This window comes from Rana temporaria, chromosome 3, assembly GCF_905171775.1.
Source record: "Rana temporaria chromosome 3, aRanTem1.1, whole genome shotgun sequence".
NCBI classification, from domain to species: Eukaryota; Metazoa; Chordata; class Amphibia; order Anura; family Ranidae; genus Rana; species Rana temporaria.
The window spans coordinates 113,478,028-113,490,234 of record NC_053491.1 but is presented as its reverse complement, the minus strand read 5'-3'; the positions used below and the strand labels follow the sequence as shown (position 1 = coordinate 113,490,234).

General features: G+C 39.6%; 1 protein-coding gene across 2 annotated transcripts in view; it reads right to left on the bottom strand.

Moving 5' to 3' along the window:
• IL15RA (interleukin 15 receptor subunit alpha) overlaps positions 1–12,207 on the bottom strand; it is a 109,501-nt gene that overhangs the window by 44,671 nt on the left and 52,623 nt on the right. For both annotated transcript variants that reach the window (XM_040343276.1, XM_040343277.1), the window contains exon 2: positions 1,275–1,460. In XM_040343276.1, coding sequence (XP_040199210.1) covers positions 1,275–1,460 — 186 coding nt within the window. The remainder of the gene's footprint in view (positions 1–1,274; positions 1,461–12,207) is intronic.

Here is a 12,207-nt window from a genome sequence, read left to right as displayed (position 1 = left end):
CGGCGCAAATTCTTTGAGGATTCAAAGCAGCCAAAAGTAAGTTACAGCGGCGTAGCGTATCTCACATACTCTGCGCCGATCTATTTCTATGTGGATCTGGCCCAAATTCTGGATGGGCACAAGCACATGGTTTGACAGAGTAATCTGTTCAGTGAAAAAAAACACACAGAGAATCTAAGTAGAATTGGTCCACATACAAGAAATCAATCTTAAGCCTCATACACACGGTTGGACTTCAAACTTTTCTGTGGATTTTTGTTTGAAGGGCATTGGCCGTGAACTTGGTATGCATACACACGGCAGGACTTTTTCGGCAAACTTTCCCCAAATCACGTGGTTTTTCAGCTCTTTTGGTCAACTTCTGCTATTGTTGGTTGATTTTAAAGCATGCGTGCGGGAGACTTCTTTCTGGCAAGGTCCGGGCCTTGAGCCGAGAATTCCCTGTGCGCATGCGCCGCTGCAGTCAGCGGCTCACTGTGATGGGAATATCTCCTAAACCATAAAGGTTTAGGAGATATTTTTTTTATAGGCTTACCTGTAGGTAAAAGTAAAAAAATGACTACACAACCACTTTAACATTGGTTTTGAGCATGCGTGTTTGTACTTTAGACAAAAGTCCGATGGACTTCTGTACACACGATAGGACTTTGCACCGTAGGACTTTTGTTGCCGAAAAGTTTGTCCGTTTGCAGAGCGAACATTTGTCCAATGAAAACCGAAAAAGTTTATCCTATGTTGCAGTTCAAAAGCTCCTGAGGAAGCGGCTACGATCCGCGAAACTTGTTGAGCAACTTTTACATATGTCAAGACTTACCGACTCGGGCCACACCAACCTTATGTGTCATATCATGTTGGCGACAGAGTTAACAACAATCTAAGCGTATATCCGTGGCTGTCTCACCTGGTCTTCTATTTTGACATTTGTATTTTACTAAGTGTTTTATATATTTTCTTAGATGCATTTGGCATCCTTGAAGTGTACTATATTTATAGATTATTAAAAATATTTTTTTTTACATTTATAAGTAGTGCCTACAAAGTCCATCTTTTCTCCATATCTCTTAAACATTTACTAAGGATGTGGCACTATATTTACTAATAGTGTTGATTGCCACCCAAGGGCACAGCAATCAAAATCTAGCGAGTTAGGAGCAGGGCCAGAGACTCCAAGTCATTTTTTAGAGTAAAGTTCTGCTTTAACAAACCAAAAGGGGACAAATAGTTTATAGATGGGGTTTCAATATATTTTAACAAAAAAATTCAGTGCCACTTACGGATGCAGGAGAGGTTTCCATACTTCCAGTAGGCCTTTTTAGTGGTACTGTTAAATACACATATGGCAAAATTTGATGTACCCGCTTTTCTTTTGTAGCCGTCCAGGCATCTATACCGTATATACTTGTCTGTTTCTGAGAATTGTTCCACTTCTGCGTTTTTCACTGTTTTAAGGGCACCGCAGTCTGATTGGGTAGAAAAGGGGAAAAACATGATGTGTAAAGGAACACTTCATGGCTCAACAAGCACATTCAAACTGTACATGATAAAAAAAAAAAATATTTTTTCAGAATGCTCTTTAGCTTGCACGAAACCCATGAATAGACTCTCTCTAAATTATAAAGCACAATGATAAACTTAAGAGATGGCCAAAGAGGCAGTTAGTCTCGTATATAAATACTAGTTTTGTTCTCTATAGCAATAAATCATATTTCAGCTGTGTTTAGGCCGGGTTGGAAAATTAAACCTAAAATCTACTGTAACTTGACAGTTCTTGCAGGGAAAGAAAATGTCCCACTATGAATAAAGTATCATTGGCTGATTTTCTTTAAGAAGTTGCACAGCGTGCTCTCAGCACAGGTGTGCATATATGCAGCCCCATGGTAGAAGCCCCACTTTAATGAGGTCACATATGCGTACATTGAGTAGGAAGGGGCTAACAAGTCAGTATGATTATTTGCATGGCCTCTTTTTTTTTATGTGTAAAAGAAAAAAAGTGAAAACACTATACATTGTCCTTGGATTTACAAGTCTTTGAACATCTTCTAAACAAGGCCAAAAATGTTGCAGAAGACCTTGTGCATCGTCTGTTTAATGCAGAACTCAGTTGAAGTTTAAATATTTGTATCGGGCCGTTTTACCTGCTAGAGCAGGGGTCCTCAAACTACGGACTGCGGGTCAGATATGGCCCGCCAAGGTAATTTACCCAGCCTGTGGGCAGACTGGCCATTCGAGCACTGGAGCCCTTACAACAAGCAGTCTGCACTCAGCACTCAGAGATTCCCATGGACCCCCTCCCATAGGGGGGAACTGGACCAGTCTTCGATGTGCCTGTTGACATTGGTAAGTTGGGAGTAGCTCTGTGTGATCCAAAAGCACTCCTCTCTCTAATCCCTCTGCACTGGAGAGGCTGCGCTTATGGGCACTGGTGAGGCTGTGTTGATGGGCACTGGTGAGGCTGCGCTGATGGGCACTGGTGAAGCTGCGCTGATGGGCACTGGTTAGGCTGTATTGATGGGTACTGGTCAGGTTGCACGTATGGGCACTGGTGAGGCTGCATTAATAGGCACTGGTGAGGCTGCGCTGTTGGGGGACTGGATCAATGCAGCCTGAGCAGTGCCCAACAGTCTGAGGGACAGTGAACAGACCCCCTGTTTAAAAAAGTTTGAGGACCCTTGTGCTAGAGTATTTGTAATTCTGTGCAGCCAACTTTGTGTAAGCAGCAGAGCCAAAGGCTCAACATTCAGTGCAGCAGCAGCACAGTTTATTCATAAAAGCACCCAATGCCTGCTGACTGGACGGTGAAAAAGTGATGAGGTCATTATGCAGGTCAACTCTATTACCCCCTCGTCACCAGAATATCATAGCTGGGGCTGCTGTCAGTCAAATCCAGTGAGGAGGAGATGGGGGGGCTAAGCCATGCTGAAGTGTCAGTAGACACACATAGCCCGGCTCAGGATCGAGCCCTCACTGAGTGGCTTGCTATGGGGTCACTCGGAGAAGAGGAGGAGCTAAGAGGACCATTGGGGACCCCAGAAAAGAAGGTTTAAGGCCACTCTGTGCAAAACCATTGCAGAAAGTATAACATGTTTGTTATTTAAAACAAAATAAAGAAAGCATTTACAACCACTTTGCCATAATTTTTTTTCACTTGTTGATGAACCAAAAGAACCAAAAGTACAGTACCTGGATTTGATCAGCCTCTTGCAGTCCCTGGTCTACAAAGTTTGAGTGTGAGAGAAAAAGGCAGAAGGAGCTAATCAGTTCATGTAAGCACTGCATAAACTGTTGGCGCTATATACAGTAAATCCTGTATAATAATAATAATAATGTACTGACAAGAAGCTTACTTATAGGGGGAGAGGGCAAAGTGACACGGAGATGAGCTCATCACTGTTCTGCTTCTCCTTTTACTGTCCTCACAGACTGGGGATGGGTCCAGCAAAGTCTGGACTCATGCCGCGTACACACGATCATTTTTCGGCATGTAGAAAAAACGAAGTTTTTCCAACTTCATCATTAAAACGACGTTGCCCACACACCATTGTTTTTAAAAAATGCTCTAGCAAAAGCACGGTGACGTACAACACGTACGACGGCACTATAAAGGGGAAGTTCCATGCGGATGACGCCACCCTTGGAGCTGCTTTAGCTGATTCCGTGTTGGTAAAAGACTATTCGTGCTTTTCTGTCTGTTACGTGATGAATGTGCTTACTCCATTATGAACCGTAGTTTTACCAGAACGAGCGCTCCCGTCTCGTAACTTGCTTCTGAGCATGCGCGGGTTTTTAGCGTCGTTTTAGCCCACACACGATCATTTTTTACAACCCGAAAAACTACATCGTTTAAAATGTCGTTAAAAAATGTAGCATGTTCTAATTTTTTTGGGGCGTTTTTCAGAACCCGAAAAATGATGTGAAGCCCACACACGATCATTTTAAATTACATTTTTTGAAAACAAAGTTTTTTCATGCCGAAAAATTATCGTGTGTACGCGGCATCAAGCTGGCCATACACTATACAATTTTTTTGTTCAATTTTCTTTAGATTTACCTTCAACTGTGTAGTGCAAGGGCCTGCCTGACTGTATACACATTAAAAGTGTTTAGGTTTGACCTCATATTATATGGTTTTGGTAAATCTAAAGGAAAGTTTAATAGGAAAATTGTATAATATATGGCCAATCTTAGAGTAGGTTGAATGATAGTGAAATACTACAGGGCAGAGCTGTGTATTAAAACTGAATATTGCAAGAAACTTTGCTTTTTAATTCTTATTTTGTTTTATGAACCATTAAAGCTTATCATAGCACCCAAACTTTAGTAATGTTTGCAGAACCCGCTTTAAACCAAGAGTAGGTAGGTTCGGCTCGTTCCTACTCTAAAGAAATGTACATTCTGACAAAATGCGCATGATTAATACATATTTTGGCCCGGATTCACGTAGCACTTACGCCGACGTATCTCGAGATACGCCGCGTAAGTGTAAATGTGCGCCGTCGTATCTGTGCGCCGCACCCACAGAACTAGATACGCCTGAAAATAGGCTTCTTCTGACCGACGTAAGTTTCCTAAGCCGTCGTATCGTGGGCGCATATTTACGCTGGCCGCAAGGGGCGCTTCCATTGATTTACGATTAGAATATGCAAATGAGGGAGACACACCGATACACGAACGTACTTGCGCCCGGCGCATTCATATACGCGGTTTACGTAAGGCTTACGTCCGGCGTAAAGTTATCCCTCATAAAGCAGGGGTAAGTCATGTTAAGGTATGGACCAGGGAACAGCCATCGTATTTTACGTCGTTTACGTAAGTCGTACGTGAATGGGGCTGGGCGTAGGTTACGTTCACGTCGTAGGCATTGAGACGTCGTATCTTAGGGCGTAAATTCGACGTGATTCTGAGCATGCGCCGTTCGTTCGGCCCATCATTTGCATGGGGTCAAGCTTCATTTAAATGGATCACGCCCACTACCTTCCTACTTTGAATTAGGCGGGCTTACGCCGGCCAATTTACGTTACGCTGGTGCAACGTAGGGAGCGAGTGCTTTGTGAATACTGCTCTTGCCTCTCAGAGTTACGTCGGCGTAGCGCATATGAGATGCGCTATGCCGGCACAAAGATGCGCTAGATTTCCACTAGATCCACAAGATTATTCAAACTCAGAGATCATTTGCCGCCAAACCTGCTGACATTTTAAAGAAATTTAACAAGAGTAATGTAGAGCGACTGATATGGATGTTGAACAAGAGAAGTATTTGATGCGTCACATTTTCTTAAATTAATGGGAAAGATTGTAATAATTTTAAATGATCCAGTTTCTAAAGTGAAATAACGGAAACAACTGGAAAATTTCACAAAAGGTAAGGATAGTGGACCGAATGGTTTTGTGACTTTGGGGCATATTTATAAAGTAGGGACCGTGACATTCACCAAATATTTAATTTCGGGTAAATTGAATGCTGTCATTTAAAACACATACACCTGGAAGATTCACCTGCAGTGAATGCACATTCACTGCTTTTTAAAATATCCCCCTTCGTGTTACAGAATGACTAAGGGTTTCAAATTGTCACTTGGCAATTATTAGTTACTTCGATTTCAAAACAGTGGAAATATCAGAATTATCCTAAATCATTCTATCCCATAATCTTGCTTAGGCAAATTGAAAACACATGTTACACAAATGTTAGCTAACCATCTTACTACTATTTTCCCCAATATTTTTTCTAAATAACCAAATGAGTTTATTTTAAAAAAAAAAGTACTTGTATTAAAAATTCATATACACAATGCAAGAAATGTGACAGTGGCTTTAACTCCCATCTCTGACGTTTGCCTATTATAAGGCTTACCATTTAGGAGATATTTACTGTGCATGCAGCCAGTGACATCCTGTGCCGTAATCGGTGGCTCCCATATACGGCACAGGACGTCACTGGCTGCATTTCCTTTATGATTTTCAGCTTTGAAGCTTGATATTTTTTTGCTGATGATTTGTTAATAATGGTACAAGAGCCTACTAAGGCTATTACTAATATCTTCAAAATAATTTATGATTTTTACACTTATTTGAGCTTTAACATATGTTTCTAAAAAATATATAATATCTGTTATGTTATTATAGGGAGCTAAAACCATAACAATTGTAGTTAATTTGGGTCTGAACTGGCTACCAAAGCAATCCATCCCGTTACCTTTATTGTAAAAGATATTTACCTTTTTTTAGTCATTTCAATCTATTCTGTAAGTAAAAAGACTAAAACTTGATTTAAACGTTTTAAAAATGTACTTCTTTCTATGGATGCTAGAATAATTCTGTTTTCCCCACAATAATGTACACACAAATTATTAATTTGCCTTTTATTATTAAGCAGAATATTCAACATTTGTTGACTCTTGCCTTTCTAACATTTATTAAAGGAGTGACACTTGCCTTTCTAATATGTATTAAAGGGGTGAAAGTATGAAGATTGGTATGCAAAAAAAAATAATTGTCTTTATTAAAAGTACGGTGGATATAATTTTCCAAATCTTAGATGATTTTCAGTGGTATGTTATTATGGTGGTAAATGTATGTTATTTTAAAATCTCACAATAAGAATATCTCAAAAATATTGATAAAATCTATAAACCAAACGGGGGTTTAGCGTATTACAGTACTTATGATTCTGTCAATCTCTGTGAAAGTAAGTGCTTAAAATGTTATGTTTTTTTTTTTTTTTAAATGTTAAATACCTGGAAATAGCAACTGTATGTACATACACTACACTGTTGAAATGTCATGGGATTTTTCAGTAAAAGAAGCATTATTAAAAGCTCTTTACATGTTTTTTTCTTTTTAAAGTAGTCTTTTACACCTATAATATACGATTTCAAGATTCATATGAGAGCTGGCCCGGAGCTTTCATAATATCAAATTTTATTGTTAGATGCTTTATATTATACTCTTTCTTTTTAAATTTTGGACGAAGATTTACAAGAATGCTATTTATACAAAATATGTTTTACAATTCTTATAAAATAAGGAATATAAAAATGTAGGTAATATAACCCTAGTATTTGAAAAGGACATTTGATCATGTAGAGATACAATTTTTTCAGAATAAAATTCCACAATATATAGGCTCATTTTACAAATATACTCAAAGAATCTAAATCTTCTTTGCCTCTCTCTGAGGAGTTGTCAATATAATACAATTTCCTAATTAGGCCACAGTTATTTGAAGTGAATTATCCAAATTAATATTCTGTAGAAATTTCTATGCATTAAAGTGAAAAAACTTCAGAGTATACCACCCCCCCCGGCCCTCCGTTATACTTACCTGACCCCTCGAAAGTCCCGCGCTCGGTCCCAACATCCTCTTCGCCGCTCAGCCTGGCCGCTGATTGGCTAGAGCGGATGGATTGAAAGCAGCGCAGCCATTGGCTGGCGCTGCTGTCAATCACATCCAGTGACACGGGGCCGAGTGATACAGTGAGTGGCTATGGCCGCTCGCTGTATCACGGGAGCGCGCCTGCAAGGACTACACACAATGCAAGCTCTCTCGCATGAATGTGTGTAGTTCTTGTGGGGAGGACCAGAGACAGCTGCCGTGGGACCCCAGAAGACGTAGATCGGGGCCACACAGTGGAGGTAAGTATAACATGTTTGTTATTTTTTTTTTTATTACAACCCCTTTAGAGTTTTTTTTTATTCTTTTTCCTTAAATGTAATGTTGCGTACACACAACCATTTTCATGATGAGAAAAATGCATTTTTTTACATTAGTCATTAAAAACGACCGTGTGTGGGCTCCAGAGCATTTTTCTCGACGTGAAAAATGGGCATTAAAAATTTAGAACATGCTCTATTTTTTCTCGTTGTTTTTCACGTCATGAAAAACGGTCGTGTGTAGGCTTTAACGACGAGGAAAAAAATGCGCATGCTCAGAAGCAGGTTATGAGAAGGATGTGTTGTTCGTCACCGCACTTTGCTCGAGCATTAATTTTTTCACGATCGTGTGTATGTAAGGCAAGCTTGACAAGAATCACATCGAGAAAAATGTTGTTTTTTATATGACATTAAAAACGGAAGTGTGTACGTGGCATAATTCTTTGTAAAGTAAATACCTGTATTCACTACATTTACTAAGCTATGGGGAAGATTCCCTTGCAAAGTGAACGGCCTATATGCCTTTAGAACGGTGTTTCTCAACCTTTTTTCAGTCAATAGTTTTACATAACGCACACGTAGGACACCCAACGTTAGAGGTGATTTATTCTTTCAAAGCAAATACACTTTTGCAAATTGATACTGACTAGTATTCCAATGTTTCGCTTCTCTCTGTTTTTCTCCATCACTCAGCTAATGTGACCCCAACGCTGATAGAAAGGGGCAGTGGAGGGTCAAACAAGGATGCTATGCAGGCGACCAACATCCACCTTATCAACTGATTATGCCATTGGTCGTTAGGACACTGGCAGCTAGAAGGTTGTAATGGTGCACAATGAAAACACGTGGCTTTGTGTAACTAAAAGGCAGGCTTCATTTACATGCTGGCTTGTATACAATTTTTGGCAAGGCATCCCTAAAGAAACCTCAAGGCACCCCAGGGTGCCTGGGCATCCTGGTTGAAAAAGGCTGCTTTAGAAAATCATCCCCAATGTGTATTGTATACTCCTTAAAGGGGTTCATAATAAGCATCCTTTACCTGCAGACATTCCTCTTTTCACTTCCTCATTGTTCGTTTTTGCTGAGAAGTTGCTCTATTTCTTCTCTGTTCTGTTCACTTCCTGCTTGTCTGATTTTACTGACCACCGTGACGGGAGGGTTTACTGCGGTGGTCAGTAACGTGCTCACCCCCTCCTGCGAACTACATCTGTGTGGCAGGACGCTCTCTACGTGTTAGAGACCTCAAGGAGGTGTGAATTACTGGGCGTGCCACAATTCATACTGGGAAATGTAGTTCTTACATGAACGAACAATGCAAACCAGGAAGTGAATGAGAGAACAGAAACTAGAATGCCGGAGGTGATATAGATGAAGGAATTTAATAGGTATTTACTCGTTTTTTAACAGAATCATTACACTATTCTATCTGTCTACCTTGCAGACATTAATTTTAGGCAAAACATTTTTTTCCTTTACAACTCCTTTAATTTTATAATAAATATAGGTGAAACTCATTTATAGCGATATCTCTTCAGAAAATCTCCATATAAACTGTTACAAAATTAGTGTAAGTAGTAAATAAATTGGTAATTTTTTTTTATATTTGGTCAAGGTACATTTGTGATAATTTTTACTTTTATTTTGATTGAACAACTTCTTTTTGACTTTCTTAAATCTCAAGATTTTTTGGCTACAGCTTCAGTCACATAACTTACATTTAATAAAATGTACCCCATGTTCTGCTGGGTTTTGCTTACTGTAAAAACCTTCTCTCCAGTAAAACCAGATCATCTTAACAGTGCGGAACTTCCACCACTACAGGGGTTAATTGCCTCAGGTCTAACATTGACGTGCATTAACCTCCCTGGCGGTATGATTATGTCAGATTTTTTATGCTAAAAGCAGTACAATTGTTTTGCATGGAAATTTGGCGTTTTAGATTATAGGCCTGTAATTCTTAGAAATAACTCACTTTAATCTGTCCAAACAAGAGTCTAGTAGACATCCCGGGTATGATAAAGTTTGAAAAAAAAATCATAATTATAATATAATAAATAACTATAAATAATTATAACAAATAATATAAAAATAATAAAAATTAATTAATAATGTAATCAAATCAAAAACACTGAAATTTGCTCGGTTTCAGAATTGTCGCTGTCATTACTTTCAGTATTTAATGACTAATTTTCCCACAAATCACTATCGCTCGATTCTGCAAGTGATTCTAATTTATTTTCGCTGTTTTCTAGCTGGTTTAAAAGCACTTTTGACGTAAACGGACACTTTTTGGTTGCTATGGACAATCTCACATTTCCAGGCATAAAGAACAGTATTTATAATATAAAACTGCATGCAGGGTACTGGACAAACCACTAGGGACAAAGGGGATGTGAAATTATTTGATAGAGTCTGTAAGATTGTGTACTGTATTTTCACTTTTTGAATTTGGCGCCGAGCTCCGTCCCCGTGCGTCGCAACGCTCGCAGGGAACAGAGACGTAGAATTTAAGAATTTAAATTGATTGAAAAACTATAAAAAAATATTTTATGTACAAAACAAAAATGTTACACAGATAAGAGATATATAGCTGCTAATATTTAGTTTTTCTTTTTTAAGTTACAGTTTATATTTGCTCAGATGAGAACAGCCATAAAGCTATTGGAAAGTTAACTGACCACATGTTTATGGGTGTGGTTATTATGGAAACTATTCAATCAACAGCAGCTGCATTAGCAATATAACAAAACACAAACACTAAAGCGCTGGTTTATTTGAATGTTTTAAAGGATTTTTCACTGAATCATAAATAAATTACCCAAAGTCTATGCTAATTACTTGTATGATTGGGGAAAATAGTCTTTGAAATTAGTTATATACAGTGTAGCTTGTCTGCATTCATTATGAAAAGACTAAATGCAGTGCAGGAAATTTTAATTTTTGCTGGGTGCCTCATAGAAAACCATACAGTTTGCCACCAGCTAAAGCACCTGAAAACTGCCCCAGTGTGAAAGGGGTCTCAATGTTGCTGTCCAAAGGTGGCCTCTGTGCTCCTTCATCCAGAGTGTAGGCACTAACAAAAAAAAAATGTGGCCACCACATCTGAGGATTGGTAAGCTGCACTATATTACATTTTTGATTTTGAGTTTAATACCACTTTAAATCCCAGAGACATTCATTTATCCCATTAGGCTAAACTTCCAAGTAGATATTGAAAAACACCAAATAATGCAGTTGTATTTTTTTATATGTAGCACTACCCCCGGAGGAGCTGCTGGTTGTTTTGGGTGGCACATTTACCTCGTGGCTCTTCCGAATTCCTAGGGGTGAATGGTGCATATAGCAATAGTAAAGGAATGTCCGCAACAAATGTCTTTTCTGTGCTCTTTATTACATAGCCGGGTAAAAACAAATTACGCCTGGATCTCCTTAACCACTTAACGACCCCTTCACGCCGATATACGTCGGCAGAATGGCACAGCTGGGCACATCAACGTATATGTACGTTGTCCTTTAAGCCCAGCCGTGGGGTCACGGGGGCGCGCGGCCCAGTCCGAAGCTCCGTGACCGCAGGACTCGCGGACCCGATCGCCGCTGGAGTCCTGCGATCGGTCCCCGGAGCTGAAGAACGGGGAGAGCCGCGTGTAAACACGGCTTCCCCGTTCTTCACTGTGGCGGCTGCATCGATCGTGTGATCCCTTTTATAGGGGGACACAATCGATGACGTCACACCTACAGCCACACCCCCTACAGTTGTAAACACACTTGAGGTCACACATAACCCCATCAGCGCCCCCTGTGGTTAACTCCCAAACTGCAATTGTCATTTTCACAATAAACAATGCATTTTAAATGCATTTTTTGCTGTGAAAATGACAATGGTCCCAAAAATGTGTCAAAATTGTCCGAAGTGTCCGCCATAATGTCGCAGTCATGAAAAAAATCGCTGATCGCCGCCATTAGTAGTAAAAAAATAATAATTAATAAAAATGCAATAAATCTATCCCCTATTTTGTAAACGCTATAATTTTGGGCAAACCAAACGCTTATTGCGATTTTCTTTTTTTGCCAAAAATAGGTAGAAGAATACTTATCGGCCTAAACTCAGGAAAAAAAAATGTTTTTATATATTTTTGGGGGATATTTATTATAGCAAAAAGTAAAAAATATTTTATAAAATAATTTATTTTCAAAATTGTCGCTCTATTTTTGTTTATAGCGCAAAAAATAAAAACCACAGAGATGATTAAATACCACCAAAAGAAAGCTCTTTGTGGGAAAAAAAGGACGCCAATTTTGTTTGGGAGCCACGTCGCACGACCGCGCAATTGTCAGTTAAAGCGGCACGGTGCCGAATCACAAAAAGGGGCAAGGTCCTTTAGCTGCATTTTGGTCCAGGTCTTAAGTGGTTAACGCCGCCCAGGTACCGACTGACAGGTGATCAATCCTTCAGTGTCCAGCTACCTTGATCCCCGGTGGTTTGTCGAAATCCTTTTGGACCGCCAGCCTCTCATTTGCGCTCCTCAGACGGACTCCCCACCGAACAGCTATACCGCT